Source organism: Misgurnus anguillicaudatus, chromosome 7, assembly GCF_027580225.2.
Source record: "Misgurnus anguillicaudatus chromosome 7, ASM2758022v2, whole genome shotgun sequence".
Taxonomy (NCBI): domain Eukaryota; kingdom Metazoa; phylum Chordata; class Actinopteri; order Cypriniformes; family Cobitidae; genus Misgurnus; species Misgurnus anguillicaudatus.
Window position 1 is genome coordinate 33160706 of NC_073343.2, and position 21507 is coordinate 33182212.

The 21507-nt window shown below is 37.5% G+C and overlaps 2 protein-coding genes, 1 long non-coding RNA gene and 2 other non-coding genes across 5 annotated transcripts; 4 read left to right on the plus strand and 1 right to left on the minus strand.

The window, feature by feature from the left end:
- The first annotated feature begins 270 nt into the window (after positions 1-270).
- Positions 271-15847, plus strand: LOC129418123 (uncharacterized). The gene is given in 7 exon segments (XM_073869173.1): positions 271-562; positions 1075-1483; positions 2840-2947; positions 8952-9818; positions 11620-11810; positions 11885-12314; positions 12565-15847. Coding segments are annotated over 7 exon segments (3657 nt in total). The 5' UTR covers positions 271-412; the 3' UTR covers positions 14067-15847.
- A 351-nt stretch (positions 15848-16198) lies between these two features.
- Positions 16199-20267, plus strand: LOC129416959 (uncharacterized). Its single transcript, XM_073869767.1, is given in 4 exon segments — positions 16199-16736; positions 16811-17039; positions 18078-19204; positions 19206-20267. Coding segments are annotated over 4 exon segments (1584 nt in total). The 5' UTR covers positions 16199-16565; the 3' UTR covers positions 19263-20267.
- LOC141365377 (uncharacterized) lies at positions 16823-20798 on the minus strand. The gene is made up of 3 exons (XR_012370610.1): positions 20309-20798; positions 20178-20222; positions 16823-16957 (listed from the first exon to the last, which is right to left on the minus strand). It is a non-coding gene; the product is annotated as an uncharacterized lncRNA (long non-coding RNA).
- Positions 20366-20437, plus strand: trnah-gug (transfer RNA histidin (anticodon GUG)). The gene has a single exon. It is a non-coding gene; the product is annotated as a tRNA-His (tRNA).
- A 351-nt stretch (positions 20799-21149) lies between the features above and the next one.
- Positions 21150-21222, plus strand: trnak-uuu (transfer RNA lysine (anticodon UUU)). Its single transcript has one exon. It is a non-coding gene; the product is annotated as a tRNA-Lys (tRNA).
- Positions 21223-21507: the final 285 nt, after the last annotated feature.

The window sequence follows — 21507 nt, forward strand, 5'->3', positions numbered from 1 at the left end:
AATTGTAAAACTATTGAACGCGCTTTTTGTACGTGACTCCCTCTCATTTATTAGGTTGTATCAGTCATTCAGTTTGTTGAGCCAATCATATGCTCGCCACAGTTCATACTTGATCGCCATTGGCTAATACATTTGTCACTCTTTGAATGCTTTCCGTTTTGCACTTTACACTCCTTGTCTGTAGGTGGCGGGAATGCACCGTTTTGCCAACCCGCCATTAAATCCTAAGAAGAAGTGTCTTCTCTCCAGTACATTAGGAGGCGCTCTGCAATCAGCTGATAAACCCTACAAAGAAACGAACGAGAGAGAGCACATGTGTGATGCGTTTGCATATTCTCAGTGTTTTTCTCTATTGAGTGTGTTATTGAATGTAAACAGAGTCTTTATCTCACCATTTGTATAGACAGACAAGATGGTTGTGATGTGCTGTAAATCAGTAGGAACTGATCTTTCCATGTTGGATATTGATGATTTCATCACAGAAATCTCTCAGCTGAAGAAAGAGGTGGCGTTACTGGAGACAAAGTTGACCTTAAGAGGAGATGAAGGACTGAAGAGAGAGGTTTGTACAGCTTCATAGAAATGTACACTAGATGTCGACTTGGCTATGGCAGTTCATTGGACCAAATGCGTCAAATAGAGCCGCCATCTTGAAACGGGAGCCCCGCATCAACGTCATTGTAGGCAATGGTGTAACGAAAATAAAATCACCATAAATCGTCATGAATGCGGGTTTTTTTTGGTTCGTTTCAACAGTCAGACATGTATTTAGCATTGAGTTTTGATATTTTGAAAATCTACTTTTTCTAACTATAATGCATAGTGCTAGTAGGCCTAACATCCATACGCAGCACAAAAATCCGGCATCGTCTATGAATTCGGAGTACAGGCGGAGATGGTAGCATTACCTAACTATTTCCTATGACAACACCCCTGTTCTAAGATGGCGGCGGTTTTGACGCATGCTTAGAACCCCAAGGCGACATCTAGTGTATATACTTATAGTTCAGCTTAAACATAATTTATCTGTTTGACCACATCAAATCATTATAATCTTACTCTGTGTGTTGTTAGGATGTGGATTGTTGTGAATCTTCAGTGTATTTGACTGATGGACGTCTGGATTCAGTGTGGATGAGCAGAGATCAGAGCCGCACACCACAGACACTGCTGGACTCTAAACTCTCTGAAGAGAAATCCAGACACACACAGAACTCAGAGCTCAGTCTCACTTTACTCGGTTATACTGAGTCAAAGCCCACAAACACTCAGTACACTACAGTGTGTGACAGTAAACAGAGCTTACAGGAGGATCAAACCTCCACAGAGTCTCTAGATTCTGTCTGTAACGCTGGAGAACATCAACAGATCCTGCAGACCACAATGAAGATGTGTTCAGTTAAACTCATCGACTGCAGGAACCTGATGATGAAGATAAAAACAGAACCCAAAGCAGATGAATATAAAGATAAACATAGTGATGGTCAGTAGTTTTTTTATCTCGGGTATGTCTCCTCTATATTATTGTTGTATTTTCAATATTCTTAACTTTCCTTGGGAATACCTGATTTTTAAAAGGAAGTTTTAAGTCACAAACTCACTAACCAAACGACCAAATAATTAATTGGGACAAATTGTTGGCAGAATATACGTTTTTGTTTACCTCATATGTGTGTAAGTGTATAATAATTATGTATATATACTATGGGTTCGTTGAATGCTTGAATCTGATTGGCTGATGAATGTTCTGGGGTGTGTAATTATTTTCTGGGAAACTCACAGCAAACATAGTTCCTTCCAGGCAGCTCTCTTGACCGCATTACAGTTCCATATCACTTCGCGTAGTTAACTGTAATAACGGACTAACAAAAACAACATGACAAATGATTTTCCAAGGCAATAACAGCGCTGTTTTGGTAACGCACAGAGGTAGCCTCGTTCACACAATCTTGCTCGCTCTTTCTTTTTTTCTCTCTCTATGTCTCTTGTCGCTCTCTTTCTAATAACTTTATTAATAACTGCATTAGAATTCTATCAATGCCTCAAGCCTCCATTGCCAGCTTTAAAAATGACATTTTGGAACAAGCGAAAGAGCCGTTGGATAAGACGCAGAAGAAATAGTCATACTCTCAATAGTGATTTGAGTACAAAAACCCTAGATATGTATAATAAAGACTAGATGTGTTACAGCGGAGTCTCTAACGTCATCACCTGGCGGCCATCTTACCACAGGCAGCTCACTCAATCATAGCATTGTGTTTTAATGATGCATGTACTTTTAAATGATCATAACTTGCTCAATTTTCTACCGATTTTCAAATGTTTTGGTTTCTTACAAATATGGCTATATTTCTGGATGCTTTAACATGTTTCATAATTATTTTTTTAGTTTAAGTATGCAGTTTCATAGATACATCTTTGACGTTTATAACAGACCAAACCATTTGAAAATCGGTAGAAAATTAATCAAGTTATGGTCAATTAAAAGAACCTGCATCATTAAAACACAATGCTACGAGTGAGCGAGCGAGCGCCCTGTGGTAAGATGGCCGCCAAATGCGTTTTTGTAAAATGCACACCTAACCTGTGAAACATTAAAAATTATATGTAAGTATTTAACAGTGCAAACACGCATGTGATGTAAACGAAATGTTTAATTTTTCAAGCGATTAGTCACAATTAGTTGTTTTGTAGTCCTAATGACTCAGCTGTAATAACAGGACTGGCAGCTGTCTTCTGTCTCTGTGTGAATATAGAAAAAGATACAGAATCTCAATTCATCCTTCTTTGTGTAAATAAAAGTGAGAAGAGAATTTAATTGTATTGTGTTTCTTTTCAGACATGAAGAGTAAATCATGTTGTGATGGAGAAATAAAGTCCTCAACATCAGAAGAGCGACTGACAGCACAAACTCAAACAAAGAAGAAGCCGTTTAACTGTGAGCAATGTGGGAAAGATTTTTTTTTTTATGTCTTGAGGTGTGGTAACCGTCATAGATATGTATAAAGGCTAGATGTCTTACGGCGGAGTCTCTTACGTCCTCACCTGGCGGCCATCTTACCACAGACAGTTCGCTCACTCTAAGCATTGAGTTTAATGGTGCAGGTACTTTTAAATGACCATAACTTGCTCAATTTTCTACCAATTTTCAAACGGTTTGGTTTCTTACAAACGTTATTAACGTGGCTATAATTCTTAATGCTTTAACATTTTTCATGATTTTTTTATATTTTTTCAGTATAAGCATGCAGTGTCATAGGTACGTCTTTGACGTTTATAACAAACCAAACCGTTTGAAAATTGGTAAAAAATTAAGCAAGTTATGGTCATTTAAAAGTACCTGTACCATTAAAACTCAATGCTACGAGTGAGCGAGCGTCATGTGGTAAGATGGCCGCCAAAATGCGGACGTTCCACTCAATTGGCCAGCAGCGCAGACGAAACATCTAGCCTTTATACATATCTATGGTAACTGTAGTATAAGCGGAATATTGACCTCGGGCCGTTGAATTATTGAAAAATAATGCATAATAATGTAACGGCCACGAAGCCACCTCGGGTGTGCATTATTTTTCTAATAATCCAACAGCCCATCATCAATTACTCCTTACTTATACCACTGTGCTGCTATTCTGGGGTGCGTTTCCCAAAAGCATCGTTGCTAACCTGTTAGCAACTTAGTTGGTTGGCAATGGGAAATTGCATTCCAATCAACAAAGTTGCTAGCTTGGTTAGTAACGATGCTTTTGAGAAACGCACCCCTGATTGTTTGAGATTTTTTTGTAAAACGCACACCTAACCTGTCAAACATTAAAAATTATGTAAGGAATAATTGATGACGGGCCATTGAATTATAAGAAAATAATGCACACCAAGGTGGTAATGCGGCACGAAGCGGAGTGCCGTTACACCGCAGGTGTGCATTGTTTTCAAATAATTCAAGGGACCGGAGTCATTTATTCCGCTTATATCACGTTTACCACAAACATTGCTCTGGTAACTATTTTTAAGACGTTTGACAAGTTAGGTGTGCGGTTTACAGAAAAATAATCAACACCCATAGAACATTTCTCGGCCAATCAGAATGCAGCATTCAACAGACCCGTGGTATAAATATAAATATTTAACACTGCAAACACACACGTGATTTAAACGGAAACTTTAATTTTTTTAAACGATTAGTCACTATGTGTTTTGCAGTCCTAATGACTGAATATAGAAAAAGATTCAGAATCTCATTTCATCCTTTGTGTAAATAAAAGTGCAAAGAAAATTTAATTGTATTGTGTTTCTTTCAGACGTGAAGAGTGAATCATGTTGTGATGGAGAAATAACGTCCTCAACATCAGAAGAGAGACTGACAGCACAAACTCAAGAGAAGAAACTTCATTCAGAAGAGCAAAGAGAGACGAAGAAGAAGCCGTTTAACTGTGAGCAATGTGGGAAGGATTTTGATTACTTATTTCAGCTGAAAAGCCACATGAGGACACACCTTGGTCAAAAACCTTTCCACTGCACTCAATTTGGCAATTACTTCAGCAAACAAAGTCTTGATGTTCATCAGAGACTTAACAAAGCAAAGGAACCTCATCCCTGCAGTGTTTTTGGGAAGTGTTTTAATCATTGTGTACATGTATTGACACAGCAGAGAAATCGTACAGGTATAAAAATGCACAAATGCTCTCAGTGTGACAAGGCGTTTACTAGATTAAGTGGCTTAAAAGTCCACGAGAGACTTCACACAGGAGAAAAACCTTACGTCTGCTCGATCTGTGGAAAAAGCTTCTCTGATCCATCTTGTTTCACAGTTCATCAGAGAATTCACACTGGAGAGAAACCTCATCACTGTAATGTTTGTGGAAAGAGTTTCAGGCAACGTCAAAATTTAGTTACACACCAGAGATCTCATACAGGTGAGAAGCCTTACAAATGCTCTCAGTGTGGTAAGACATTTATTCACAAAGTTACCTTAAACATTCATCAGAGCGTTCACACTGGAGAGAAACCTCATCACTGCAGTGTTTGTGGGAAGAGTTTCAGGCAACGTCAACAAGTAGTTGCACACCAGAGATCTCATACAGGTGAAAAACCTTACAAATGCTCTCAGTGTGAGAAGACATTTGCTCATTCATGTTCCTTAAAAATCCATGAGAGAAGTCACACTGGAGAGAAACCTTACGTCTGCAGTGTTTGTGGGAAGCGTTTTGATCAGAATAGAAGTTTAGTGAGACACCAAAGAACTCATACGGGTGATAAATCTTAGAAATGCTTTCAGTGTGGTAAGACATTTACTACTTAAAAATCTATTAGAAAATGTACAGAAGGGAGAAACCTCCCACTGCTTGATCTGTGAAGAGAGAAAACTAGACCACTAAACTGTATTGACAGCGCATGTAAACCATTGAAAGGTTTTGAGTGGAGTTAATTTTATTTATATAGCACTTTAACAATTGTTCATTGTTCTAAAGCAGCTGTACATTAAACTGAAATAAAGAAAATTATTATTGAGTTTTATTGTTATTATTAAAACATTTAAAAGTGGTCAGACACCGGGTGGGCAGTCGTATATTTGGCAGCATAAGGATGGGCTTCAGACTGACTTTGAACCTGTCTGTCTCGGATGTCCTCGAAAATCCAACGAGATGTGTAAACGAAAATTTAATGAGCAGAGTTAGACATTGGGGGCTTAGCCCAAATCTAGGCATTCCAAGGCACGTCCCCTCAGGATATTTTTCCCCATTTATGGCAGCTTTATAAACTTTTTTTTTTAATCTAAAACTGTAACATAGCAAATTTTGTTAACAAAACTTAAACTTAAATTCAGATCAAAGTTTCCTTAACAATCCCAACAAAGTGAATCTGGCCTCTGGTACTCTAATTTAGTCCTTTAATTGCATTTTCCCTTTCATTTTTTTACATAAAACAATACAACCTTTTAAATGATTTCTTTTCATGTAGCATAAATGTTTATTAACTCTTGTAAACTTCTACCATTTTGACACTATAACAATTTTGACTTCACTAGCATCTCTGTGACTCTCTCTCTCTTAGTGGGCGACCAATATGGGTTTTTTGATTGCAGATGCTGATATGAAAAAAATGAATGTAGCTGATTGGCCTATATTTAAAATATATAATTATAGTACCTGAGAAACATATGAACACTGATTGTGAAACTAAATAAACATTGATTTGGCATATTTATGCAGTATTCACTTAATTAACAAAATGTAATGAGGTAAAAATGATTGCTTATGGATTAAGATAACATTTATAATGAATGACACTGTGTTTAATTACTTAATATTAACAAATAAATTGCATGAAGTTAATTTACTCAGTTGTTTCACTTTCTTAAAATTAAAACTTTCTTAAGTTTATGTTCTTCTGATTTGTCTTACAAAACAATACAAAAACATGACAAATGCACAGCCCAAGTTATATATTTGCTTAGGTAGAGGTCTGTAGCATCAAAACCGAATGATGTCTTGTCCTCCCTTCTAAAAAAAACAACAACATAGACCAGTATAATTCCCATGCTGGTTTGCTGTGGTCATTTATATCTGATGAAAAAAGTGCCTTTAAAGCATTTCCAGCTTTAATGATCATTGCACAGTGAGATAAATGCACTTCTATGAATGTGTGCTCCATACGGTTCTGATCAGGAGCTGAATTAGGTAAATGTTTGTTTAAACTAAGAGACGAGTTTAAGTTTAAGCAGACTTTCAAAGTGACCAACAGACATCCTAAAATACAGATAAATAACCATGATTATGCAAGTTGCTATTGATAAACCCTGCTGAAAAAAACAGCATCAAACCAGCATGGGAATAATGCTGGTTTGATGCTGGTGGTCACCAGCATAACAGCACCAAAACACAACATATGCTGGTCTTGCTGGTATGCTGTTTTTTTCAGCAGGGAAAGTATCTGTCCAAAACGTAAATATAATAAAAAGACTAAATGTTTCATTTGATAGATCTAAGTAGAAGCATACGTGTATAAGTTATTTTTAGGTTATTTAAAAAATAACCACCATGAAACGTTATGGGAACGGCATGGTTTCAAAAATAACCAAAAAGTAACTAACTACTGCAGGTAAATTAATTTATTCCCTGAGACTGGATAAAAATCAGTGTTGTGACAGCCTTTATCACACCATGAAGAAACATCAACATTATTGTGTGTAATATACGACCGGATGAATAAAATTATGTTGAATAATCTTTTTTTAAGTAGTTCTAACTTTAAACTTACGTTGTTCGCTTTACACTCCTTGTCAGTAGTTGGCGGGAAGCACCTTTAATTTGTTTGCCAACCGCCATTAAACCAGAAGAAGAAGTGTTGAGCGTCTTCTCTCTCCAGTACATTAGGAGGCGCTGCAGCTCTTTAATCTGACGATAAACCCACTAAAGAAACAAAGAATGAGCTCGCGTATGATATGTTTGTGTTGTTTTTCTATCTTGAGTGTTTTATTGAATGTAAAAAAAAAGATTATATTGAATGTAAACGTCTTGTGTTAAGATGTTGATGATGAGAGATGAGATGGATGTGATGTGCTGTAAATCAGTAGGAACTGATCTGTCTATGCTGGATATTGAGGATTTCATCACAGAAATCTCTCAGCTGAAGAAAGAGGTGGCGTTACTGGAGACAAAGTTGAGGTTAAGAGGAGATGAAGGACTGAAGAGAGAAGTTTGTACAGCTTAAACATCATTTACCTGTTTGACAACATCAAATCATTATAATCTTACTCGGTGTGTTGTTAGGATGTGGATTGTTGTGAATCTTCAGTGTATTTGACTGATGGACGTCTGGATTCAGTGTGGATGAGCAGAGATCAGAGCCGCACACCACAGACACTGCTGGACTCTAAACTCTCTGAAGAGAAATCCAGACACACACAGAACTCAGAGCTCAGTCTCACTTTACTCGGTTATACTGAGTCAAAGCCCACAAACACTCAGTACACTACAGTGTGTGACAGTAAACAGAGCTTACAGGAGGATCAAACCTCCACAGAGTCTCTGGATTCTGTCTGTAACGCTGGAGAACATCAACAGATCCTGCAGACCACAATGAAGATGTGTTCAGTTAAACTCATCGACTGCAAGAACCTGATGATGAAGATAAAAACAGAACCCACAGAAGATGAATATGAAGACAATCATAATGCTCATGAGTTTATTCTCTCAGGTATGTGTCCACTATATTATTGTTGTATTTTTACAAGTTTATGTAACTGTCATTGATGTACCTGATTTCTGAAAGGAGTTTTAAGTCACAAACTTGCTAACCAAACAGTTCATCATGACTAATTGTTTGCAGAATGTACGTTTTTTGTGTCATAATATGTGTGTGTGTACTGTGTGTAATAATTATGTTTATACCACAGGCCGCTATTCTGATTGGTTAAGAAGAAATATCAGAGAAATGTTCCACAGGTGTTGTTTGGCTGTTATAAAATGCACTGTAACACCACTGCTTTGCGGGGCTTATTGCTTTTATAAAACGGTTACTACATATGCATAAATGGGTTCAATAAAATAAAACACAAATAAGTTGTAATTATAATAGTATAAATATTACTCTTTCTCCAAACAAAGTAGTTCCTCAGAATCAAGTGTGTCTGCATCAGAGCGCAGTTCCTAACCAACACAGACGCAGCAAAGACACAATGAAAATATGATTTAAGACTGTGGTGTTTATTTTCATTAATCAACATTCATCTAATTTATACATTAACATTTATATCGTGCAACTGTTGAAGTGATTATCAAATATGCTTGGAAGCATGCTTAACTTTTCTAAATAACTAATGACTGTAATAACAGGGCTGACAGTTGTCTTCTGTCTCTGTGTGAATATAGAAAAAGATTCAGAATCTCAATTCATCTTTCTTTGTGTAAATAAAAGTGAAAAGAGAATTTAATTGTATCTGTTTCTCTCAGACGTGAAGAGTGAATCATGTTGTGATGGAGAAATAACGTCCTCAACATCAGAAGAGCGACTGACAGCACAAACTCAAGAGAAGAAACTTCATTCAGAAGAGCAAAGAGAGACGAAGAAGAAGCCGTTTAACTGTGAACAATGTGGGAAGGATTTTGATTTCTTATTTCAGCTGAAAGGCCACATAAGGACACACAGTGATGAAAAACCTTTCTACTGCACTCAATGTGGCAATTACTACAGCAGCAAACAAAGTCTTTGTATGCATAAGCGAATTCACAAAGAAGAGAAACTGTATGAGTGTCCTCACTGTGAGAAGAGATTCAACTACCAATACATTTTAAAGAATCATGTGCGTTCACACACCAATGAGAGACCGTATCAGTGCAGTCAATGTGGAAAAACCTTCACACAGTCATTCTCTTTAAAGGCACACCAAAAAACACACTCTCAAGAGAAACTCTATCCATGTTCATACTGTGATAAATGTTTTAGGTTTAAATCTAATATGATAGTTCATGAGAGAGTTCACACTGGGGAGAAACCTTACGTCTGCAGTGTTTGTGGGAAGAGTTTTCATCAGCATAAAAATTTAGTGACACACCAGAGAGCTCATACAGGTGAAAAACCTTACAAATGCTCTCATTGTGACAAGACGTTTACTCAATCAAACTCCTTAAAAGTCCACGAGAGAATTCACACTGGAGAGAAACCTTACATCTGCTCTTTCTGTGGAAAAAGCTTCTCTGATCCATCTTATTTTAAAGTTCATCAGAGAGTTCACACTGGGGAGAAACCTTACGTCTGCTCTTACTGTGGTAAGAGTTTCTCTGATCCATCTTATTTTAGAGTTCATAAGAGACTTCACACTTGAGAGCAACCTCATCACTGTAGGGTTTGTGGAAGAGTTTTAATCACCATGAACATTAAGTGACACACCGGAGAACTCATACTGGTAAAAGACTTCATAAATGCTTTCGGTGTGATAAGACGTTTGTTCGATCAGATGGCCTGGAGACCCATGACTTCTGGAGAGTAACCTTGTTACCACTTCTTGATTTTTTTTCTGTGTTGTATATGTGACTCTCTGTCATTCCCTCAGGATATTTTTCCGGATATTTTTATGGCAGCTTTGTAAACTATTTTTTAATCTACGTGTTCTCTGTAGTATTATTTTAAAACTATAACATAACAAATTTTGTTAATAATACTTTAACTTTTATTCAGATCAAAGTTCCTCAAAAATCCCAACACAGTAAATTTGGCCTCTAGTACTCTAATTTACTCATTTTATTACATTTACCATTTTCCCCTTTCATTCTTCAACATAACAAAACAATACTACCTTTTAATAGATTTCTTTTGTTTATTAACTCTTGTAAACTTCTACTATTTTGACACTATAACAATTTTACTAGCATTTCGCGCTCTCTCTGATGCTGATATGAAAAAATGAATGTTGCTGATTGGCCTATATTTAAAATATATAATTATAGTACCTGAAATAATAAACAGCATAGACCAGTATAATTCCCATTCTGGTTTAGCTTTGGTCATTTATGGGGTGGTTTCCCGGACAGGAATTAGCTTAAGCCAGGACTAGACCTTAGTTTTAATTAGGAAATTTAACTAGTTTTAACAAACATGTCTTACTAAAAACATTACTTTTGTGCATTCTGAGTCAAAACGAAGGGCACTGTTGTATTTTAAGATATGACAGTACAAGTTGTTTTGAGTTTGGACAGCTTGTACATTTATTTTATTTTAGTCTAGGACTAGTCTAATCCCTGTCCAGGAAACCGCCCCTAAATCTGATGAAAAAAGTGCCTTTAAAGCATTTCCAGCTTTAAAGATCATTTCACAGTGAGATAAACGCACAATGGATCAAGGAGATGCGGCAGAGTGTGTTTAGGAGCTGAATTAGGTAAATGTTTGTTTAAAGGAACGAGTTTAAGTTTAAGCAGACTTTCAAAGTGACCAACAGACATTCTGAAATACAGATAAATATGATCATGATAATGCAAGTTGCTATGGATAAAAGCATCTGTCCAAAATGTAACTATAATAAAAAAGAATAAATATTTCATTTGATAGATCTGAGTAGAAGCATACATGTATAAGTTATTTTAAGGTTATTTTAAAAATAACCACCATGCAACATTATGGGAACGTTATTTTATGGTTTCAAAAATAACCAAAAAGTAACCATTAGAGCTAAGTAAGTGGACAAATTGCTAACTACTGCAGGTAAGTTAAAGTATTCCTTGAGACTGGATAAAAATCAGTGTTGTGACAGCCTTTATCACACCATGAAGAAACATCAATCTTATTGTGTGTGTAATATACTACCGGATGAATAAAATGATGTTGAATAATCTTTTTTTAAGTATTCGAACTTTAACTTCCTTTCCGTTGTTCGCTTTACACTCCTTGTCAGTAGTTGGCGGGAAGCACCTTTAATTTGTTTGCCAACCGCCATTAAATCCTAAAAGAAGAAGTGTTGAGTGTCTTCTCTCTCCAGTACAGCAGGAGGCGCTGCAGCTCTTTAGTCCGCCGATAAACCCAATAAAGAAACAAAGAATGAGCTCGCGTATGATATGTTTGTGTTTCCTCCGTGTTTTTCTATCTTGAGTGTTTTATTGAATGTAAAAAAAAGATTAAATTGAACGTAAACTCCGTCTTGTGTTAAGATGTTGATGATGAGAGATGAGATGGATGTGATGTGCTGTAAATCAGTAGGAACTGATCTGTCTATGCTGGATATTGAGGATTTCATCACAGAAATCTCTCAGCTGAAGAAAGAGGTGGCGTTACTGGAGACAAAGTTGAGGTTAAGAGGAGATGAAGGACTGAAGAGAGAGGTTTGTACAGCTTAAACATCATTTACCTGTTTGACAGCATCAAATCATTATAATCTTACTCTGTGTGTTGTTAGGATGTGGATTGTTGTGAATCTTCAGTGTATTTGACTGATGGACGTCTGGATTCAGTGTGGATGAGCAGAGATCAGAGCCGCACACCACAGACACTGCTGGACTCTAAACTCTCTGAAGAGAAATCCAGACACACACAGAACTCAGAGCTCAGTCTCACTTTACTCGGTTATACTGAGTCAAAGCCCACAAACACTCAGTACACTACAGTGTGTGACAGTAAACAGAGCTTACAGGAGGATCAAACCTCCACAGAGTCTCTGGATTCTGTCTGTAACGCTGGAGAACATCAACAGATCCTGCAGACCACAATGAAGATGTGTTCAGTTAAACTGGAGGACTGTGGGAACCTGATGGTGGAGATAAAAACAGAACCCACAGCAGATGAATATGAAGACGATCATAATGATGTTCATGAGTTTATTCTCTCAGGTATGTGTCCTCTATATTATTGTTGTATTTTTACAAGTTTATGTACCTGATGTAAACGAAAACTTTATTCTGCAAATGATTAGTACCAATTAGTTGTTTTGCAGTCCTAATGACTCAGCTGTAATAACAGGACTGGCAGTTGTCTTCTGTCTCTGTGTGAATATAGAAAAAGATACAGAATCTCAATTCATCCTTCTTTGTGTAAATAAAAGTGAAAAGAAAATTTCATGGTATTGTGTGTTTCTTTCAGATATGAAGAGTGAATCATGTTGTGATGGAGAAATAATGCCTTCAACATCAGAAGAGCGACTGACGGCACAAACTCATTCAGAAGAGCAAAGAGAGACAAAGAAGCCGTTTCACTGTGAGCAATGTGGAAAGGATTTTGATTTCTTATTTCAGCTGAGAGGCCACATGAAGACACACAGTGGTGAAAAACCTTTCTACTGCAACGATTGTGGCAAATACTACAGCACCAAAAAAAGTCTTAAGGTTCACCGGAGACTTCACACAGGAGAGAAACTGTATGAGTGTCCTCACTGTGAGAAAAAATTTAACCAGCGAGCCAATCTGAATAAACATGTGTGTTCACACACCAATGAGAGACCGTATCAGTGCAGTCAATGTGGAAAAACCTTCACGCAGTCATGCTCTTTAAAGTCACACGAAAAAACACACTCTCAAGAGAAACTCTATCCATGTTCATACTGTGATAAACGTTTCAGTGATACATCTCATCTGATAATCCATGAGAGAGTTCACACAGGAGAGAAACCTTACGTCTGCAGTGTTTGTGGGAAGAGTTTTAATTATAGTGAACATTTAGTGAGACACCAGAGAACTCATACAGGTGAAAAACCTTACAAATGCTCTCAGTGTGACAAGGCGTTTACTCAGTCAAGCTCCTTAAAAGTCCACGAGAGACTTCACACTGGAGAAAAACCTTACATCTGCTCTCTCTGTGGAAAAAGCTTCTCTGATCCATCACAATTCAGAGTTCATCAGAGACTTCACACTGGGGAGAAACCTTACATCTGCTCTTACTGTGGTAAGAGCTTCTATGATCTATTTCGTTTGAGAGTTCATCAGAGAGTTCACACAGGAGAGAAACCTTTCATCTGCTGTCACTGTGGAAAAAGCTTCTCTAATTCAGCTACTTTAATTGTTCATCAGAGAATTCACACTGGAGAGAAACCTCATCACTGCAGTTTTTGTGGGAAGAGTTTTAATCAGCGTGAACATTTAGTGACGCACCAGAGAACTCATACAGGAGAAAAACCTTACAAATGTTCTCATTGTGAGAAGACGTTTACTCGTTCAAGTTCCTTAAAAATCCATGAGAGACTTCATTCTGAGGAGAAACCTTATGTCTGCTTTCTCTGTGAAAAAAGCTTCTTTTGTCAATCTCATTTTAGAGTTCATCAGAGACTTCACATGGGAGAGAAACCTCATCACTGCAGTGTTTGTGGGAAGGGTTTTAATCTGCGTGAACATTTAGTGAGACACCAGAGAACTCATACAGGTGAAAAACCTTACAAATGCTCTCATTGTGACAAGGCGTTTACTCAGTCAGGTTCCCTAAAAGTCCACGAGAGAAGTCACACTGGGGAGAAACCTTACGTCTGCTCTCACTGTGGAAAAAGCTTCTCTGATCCATCTCAATTCAGAGTTCATAAGAGACTTCACACTTGAGAGCAACCTCATCACTGTAGGGTTTGTGGAAGAGTTTTAATCACCATGAACATTAAGTGACTCACTGGAGAACTCATACTGGTAAAAGACTTCATAAATGCTTTCTGTGTGATGAGATGTTTGTTCGATCAGATGGCCTGGAGACCCATGACTTCTGGAGAGTAACCTTGTTACCACTTCTTGATTTTTTTTTTAGTATAGCTCTGTGTTGTAAATGTGACTCTCTGTCGTTCTGTGTAGCACTATAATGTTTCGTTTCACTGTGAATTGCATCAGCTATATATGGTTGACATTTTTTTTGTGGAAAAAATTCAAGGCCCTGGGAAGTTATTGAAAATATACATACATAGATACAGGTCATTGAAAGTGCTTGAATCTATTTTATGTAAGAAGTTTTCTGGAAAAAAATCTATATTATTCCCTGTGTAGTGTAGGAAAATATCATAAAATTCTAGGCATTAAGCACACGTGCTAAACTGTTTGCTTTAAATGCTTATATGTTTTGTATGTGAATGTTGATTCATACCAAAATGCTTTTTTTCATATTTGTGTTTGACAAATAAAAACGTCTCGGGTTACGTATGTAACTGTTGTTCCCTGAGAAGGGAACGAGACGCTGCATCTCCCTTGCCATACTTCCTGCGTCCCTGTAACGCTGTCTTTGGCAATATTTCAGATAGTGATATACTTCCTTCATCACCCTGTCTTTGTCGTTAAGCCTCACCATTGGTTGAATTTGATATACACATTCAGACGCTCTTACACCTGGAGGCGTCCCCAAAGTGTCACCTTGCTCTCACTTGAAATGTTTTCCCACATTTAGTCCTTGAATTTGAAAGGTATTGGACCTGGAAAGTCCTTGAAAGGTCCTTGAATTTGAAGTTAGCTTAGGTGTGGGAACTCTGCCGAACTCATCAAAAGAAACAAACTAAAGACCAAACTACACTTAAAATCATAAACTCTTTACACACTGACATTTACGTATATTTAGTGCAAATGTTTGACACGATATGCTGGAACAAAAACAATTGATTTTTATTTGCATTGTGAAAAGCAAAGGTTTTTTACTACTGTGTCGAATTTCCCTTTTCCGGACGACGAATAAACAGGTCGACCAATATGATCTGAGCATTAAGTTGTTGTAACTGAAAAGGTGGTGCTAAACTGTATTGACAGCGCATGTAAACCATTCAAACTTTAAGTTGACGTTAAAGTTGAATGTCAGTTTTATTTATATACCGTTTTTCACATTTGCTTGTTATTCCAAATAATAATTATTATTATTAAAGAATTTAAAAGTGCTGCAAGAGCAAAAAGAAAGTATGAAGGAGGATTAGGGCCAAGCTCGCTAAATAACGACTTTATTTACGTTAAATAACGACTTCATTCTCGTTAAATAACGACTTTATTCTCGAAATTATATTTATTCTGACTTTTTTCTCATTAAATAATGACTTTATTCTCGCATTTTAATTACTTTAATCTCGAGATGGTTTTTTTATTTTAGCTTGGCCCTAATCCTCCTTCGTAAGAAAGGGATCAGTTGTCGCTGGGCAGTCATATATTTGGCAGTATAAAGATGGGCAACACACCAAACTCCCATTTAACCTAGTTGCAGCTGTCGGCCTCAAGGATAGATTGGACTTTGAGAGGGATTTCGCTTAAAGTCCCTGTAAAGTCAGATATTAATAGACGGGTTGCAAGTTTACAAACATCACAGGGTGCGCGCGCAGCCAGGAGGCAGAAAGCCCGATTGGTGAGCTGATCCGCTACTGCAACAACCTTAATTATTGAAGCGTTCTTTATTGTTTGTATATAAATAAAACTTGATTTTAGTTGGATCTGTTTTTCTGTCTTAATTTTTGCAGTGTTACTGTGATAAATGTATGAATTATAATGTTATAATTATTATGCTAGTAACGTAATAGTCGCATCTACTGGTATGTTAACATCAGGCACCCAGCACTTCTGTTGGTACTATTTTCCACGCAACAATTCCTTGGCATTTTGACTTACAGACACCGCTACTAGCATACAACACAATGCACTTCTCTTCTTTCTGCCTCTCGGTTGCGCGCGCAACCAGTTAGTGACGTCGCCGTGCAACCCGTCTGTGTTCTGAGTTTGTGTGTTTTTTTTTATATATATATATATATAAATGTGTTATTAAAACTCATTTACCACCCAACCAAATTTGAATGATGAAAAATACCAAGTTATAAAGTAAGTTATCAAATGTGTGTACATTTTGCATTACTCAGCTTCACGTTTATTAAATCAGGTAAAGTAGTAACTTTGAAGACACTTTTATTTGTGTTTGTCATATTTGAGACACACAATACATTAATTTTTATTTTATTTTAGCTCTTGCATCCTTTTCATTATGCGCTTTAGACTCCTTTTGTTTGCCAACCGCCATTAAATCCTAGAAGCAGCAGCGTTGAGCGTCGTCTCTCTCCAGTACAGTAGGAGGCGCTATTTACTCCGCCGATAAACCCACTATAGAAAAAAGAGCTTTTTTCTGAATGTAAACAGTCTTGTCTCTGTGTATTTGTTGAGATGTTGATGATGAAAGATGAGATGGATGTGATGTGCTGTAAATCAGTAGGAACTGATCTGTCTATGCTGGATATTGAGGATTTCATCACAGAAATCTCTCAGCTGAAGAAAGAGGTGGCGTTACTGGAGACAAAGCTGAGGTTAAGAGGAGATGAAGGACTGAAGAGAGAGGTTTGTACAGCTTAAACATCATTTACCTGTTTGACAACATCAAATCATTAAAATCTTACTCTGTGTGTTGTTAGGATGTGGTTTGTTGTGAATCTTCAGTGTATTTGACTGATGGGAGCTCCACAGAGTCTCTGGATTTTGTCTGTAACGCTGGAGAACAGCAGCAGATCCTGCAGACCACACTGAAGATGTGTTCAGACCAACTGGAGGACTGCAGGAACCTGATGATGGAGATAAAAACAGAAACAGCAGATGAATATGAAGACAATCATAATGATGGTCATGATGAGTTCATTCTCTCAGGTATGTCTTCTTAATTATTGTTGATTTTTTTTTAATTGTCATTTGAGTACATGATTTATAAAAGGGGGTTTTAAGTCACAAACTCGCTAACCAAAAACCAAAAAATGAATTGTAACTTATTGTTTGCAGAATAAAAGTTTTCGTTTACATGTTTGTGTACTTTGAATAATAATGTTGTTTATACCACAGGGCTGTTAAATGCTTTTTTCTGACTGGTTGATTATTTTTTTGTAAGATCATGCACATCTAACCTGTCTTTGAGCAATGTCTGTGGTAACTCCATTAAAACTCAATGCTATGAGTGAGTGAGCTGCCTGTGGTAAGATGGCTGCCAAATGCAGATGTTCTACTCAATTGGCCAGCAGCGTGGGCGAGACATCAAGCCTTTATACATATCTATGGGTAACTCCAGTCTTTTGAATTATTTGAAAATAATCCACACCTGCGGTGTAACTCTGCTTCGCGTCGTGCCGCATTAAAGGGACAGTTCACCCAAAAATGAAAATAATGTCATTAATGACTCACCCTCATGTCATTCCAAACTCGTAAGACGTCCGTTCATCTTTAGGAACACTGTTTAAGATGTTTTATATTAAGTCGGATATACTGTCCATGTCCATAAAGGTAATAAAAACACCACCAAAGTAGCCCATGTGACATCAGTGGGTCAGTTAGAATGTGTTGAAGCATCAAAAATACATTTTGGTCCAAAAATGACAAAAATTACGACTTTATTCAGCATTGTCTTCTCTTCTACGTCTGTTGTGAAGCACATGCGCGAGACCAAAGGCCATAAACCGGCCATTAAGCATGGGTCACATTTACTGGCTGCATATCAATTTCAACTATGGGCTAGACCATCAGATAATTGCCCATATATGATGTAAATGAAAACTTTATGACCCAGCTGTAATAACAGGACTGACAGCTGTCTTCTGTCTCTGTGTGAATATAGAAAAAGATACAGAATCTCAATTCATCCTTTATTGTGTAAATAAAAGTGAAATGCAAATTTAATTGTATTGTGTTTCTTTTAAGACATGAAGAGTGAATCATGTTGTGATGGAGAAATAACGTCCTCAACATCAGAAGAGCGACTGACAGCACAAACTCAAGAGAAGAAACTTCATTCAGAAGAGCAAAGAGAGACGAAGAAGAAGCCGTTTAACTGTGAACAATGTGGGAAGGATTTTGATTACTTATTTCAGCTGAAAGGCCACATGAGGACACACAGTGATGAAAAACCTTTCTACTGCACTCAATGTGGCAATTACTACAGCAGCAAACAAAGTCTTGATGTTCATCAGAGACTTCACAAAGAAGAGGAACCTCATCACTGCAGTGTTTGTGGGAAAAGTTTTAATCATCGTGAACATTTAGTGAGACACCAGAAAACTCATACAGGTGAAAAACCTTACAAATGCTCTCAATGTAATAGGACGTTCACTACGTCAGGTTCCTTAAAAGTCCACGAGAGGATTCACACTGGGGAGAAACCTTACGTTTGCTTTCACTGTGGAAAAAGCTTCTCTGATCCATCTCATTTCAGAGTTCATCAGAGACTTCATACAGGAGGGAAGAAACCTTATATTTGCTCTCAATGTGGTAAGAGCTTCTATGATCCAGGTACCCTGAGTGTTCATCAGAGACTTCACACTGAAGAGAAACCTCATCACTGCAGTGTTTGTGGGAAGAGTTTTACTCAGCGTAAACATTTAGTGACACACCAGAGAACTCATACAGGTGAAAAACCTTACAAATGCTCTCAGTGTGACAAGGCGTTTACCCAGTCAGGTTCCCTAAAAGTTCACGAGAGAAGTCACACTGGAGAGAAACCTTACGTCTGCTCTTACTGTGGAAAAAGCTTCTCTGATCCATCTCATTTTAGAGTTCATCAAAGACTTCACACAGAAGAGAAGAAACTTCATCACTGTAGTGTTTGTGGGGAAAGTTTTGATCGTCGTGAATATTTACTGAGACACCAGAGAAGTCATACAGGTAAAAAATTATACAAATGCTCTCAATGTAACAAGACATTTACTCAGTCAGGTTCCTTAAAAGTCCATGAGAGAATTCACACTGGAGAGAAACCTTACATCTGCTCTCACTGTGGAAAAAGCTTCTCTGATCCATCTCATTTTAGAGTTCATCAAAGACTTCACATGTTGAGGGGAGAAACCTCATCACTGTAGGGCATGTGGGAAAAGTTTTAATCGGCATTAACATTAAGTGACACATCGGAGAACACATACAGGTGAAAGACTTCGTCAATGTTCTATGTGTATAAATGCTCTATAAAGCTGTACTGGATAAAAGATGGGCAAAATAGGGTGTTTAGTGTTGTAATATTCTTACTGTTGTCTTATAGTTTTTGTATTAAATATATAATCTTGAATCTGCCCCCAAAGTCATTCTAGGTTTGTTCTCCACCCTTTGAAATAACTGGGTAAGATGGCCATAGCATATTATTCAATCTTTATTTTACCTGATAATGATCTAATTTATAATGATTAGAATACATTAGAAACTAAGCTGCATAAAATGACAGAAAGTAGTACTTATAATAAACCTTTAAAACTGTAGGTTGTTAGTATTTGGTAGAAATTCTGCATTGGTTTCCTGCAGTTTTTTAGTTATCCAATAGTTGGCGCTGCCACCAGGGTCTTAGAACTTCTCTCCTGAAACTACGGCTTCCAGTTCTGTACGTGGCTTAAAAACCAGGGTCCTGGAATTGTGCTCCTGAAACTGCAGGTACAGCAGATACTGGCTGTATCCGAAACACATTCAGACAGCCTTCATAGGCAGCGTAATGGAATTCTGTTTGAGTTTGTGATAACTTATCCCATATTTGAAAACTACGATACTAATTTCTCGCTAGAAATGCAATCAAAAGTTGTAAAAAATGAAAATATACACATGCATAGAATTGTGGGACAAGACAATGACGGTATCTTAGGAGTCAGGAAGTAAACCAAATATTAGATTCGGACGTGCCTGGATGCCTTCCTGTCTTGGTATATGCTGCCTCCTAATCTCCGTTTTGGAGATTTCAGACGCAGCCATTGGTTCAAAGTGAGCAAAGAATTTGATTGAGATTGTGTGTAATTCTTGTGTGTGTATGTATGCTTAAGTGTTTACCTGTTAAAGTAGAATGCTCTGTCCTCAGATCATGTTTGCCCCATGCTGTAAAGATACATGAGCAATTATCAGTAAACAGATTTGGCTGCATTCTTTGCTTGTATGTTTTTATGCCATTTTACACCACATACCTCACGGCTGTACTGAGGTAGACCTGCACGTGCATTTTTTTCATGGCTTGGTAGCACGCCGTGATCGTATAGTGGTTAGTACTCTGCGTTGTGGCCGCAGCAACCCCGGTTCGAATCCGGGTCACGGCAGCCATTTCTTCTGGTTCTAAACCCACGGCTGCCCCTTTTGTGGCTGGATGCCCCCCGCCTGAATCATTTAAAATACGTTGGCAGTCTCTTAAGAGATTTACAAGATTAATGAGAAAGAGAATCGTGCGATTGTTTGTGTTTAGATGTTTTTAATTATGAGATTAAAAGCATTACAATTTGACTCTAATCGTCGATGTCGCGTTACTTTTAATCCTCGTCGTGCAATCAGTGCTTATATTAAGGTAATGTTTTCACAGAATGTTTTTTACGAGGATGATTTTATGGAGAAAAGAGCAAATTACAATAACTTTAACTGACTTTAAGTTAGTTGGGTTTTTATGGTGCATGTATTCTTTTTAATTGATTGAATAATCACGTTTTGCCACATAAACAAGAAGTATAAGCCACATTAGTTCAGGCCTGGGTCACGTTTTTGTCGAATGTGTCTACATTTCCTAAAAACGCTGTCTCTCTGGTGACGTGAAAAATCGCTTTTTCCTCAGAAGTCTCTCAAGCAGAAGCAAGATTTCTCCACTTAAGAGCTTTAGAAGACTGAAACAGGCACCTGCTTATTCTGGCACTCGAGAAATTTTTACTCTGTCCATAGACCAAAGAATACCTAACAGGTTATGATCAAGAAATCATATGCTTGTATGTCAGCGTTATCAAAGCATAGGAGCCATGAGACGTAGGGCCATGAGTTCAGGCGCGAGCCCGGATAGCTCAGTCGGTAGAGCATCAGACTTTTAATCTGAGGGTCCAGGGTTCAAGTCCCTGTTCGGGCGGTGAATGCTTATTTTGTTCTATTGTATTTATAGCAGGAGTCTTCATCGTTTTTCGGGGCAGGGATGAGAGAAGCATGAACAAATGTGTAAACAGAGATATTGAAGTAAGCAGTTAGGTATACGATGCTGCTTATTAAGCTATTAGTCAACACGAAGTGGATTAAAGTACAACTCTTGACCAATCAGAATCAAGGATTGAAACTAACTACAGAGGTTGTGCTACTTTATAAATCTGAGGTCCGTTGTCTTTCTCGTGAATCATCATTGTCACGAGTTTGAGTTATA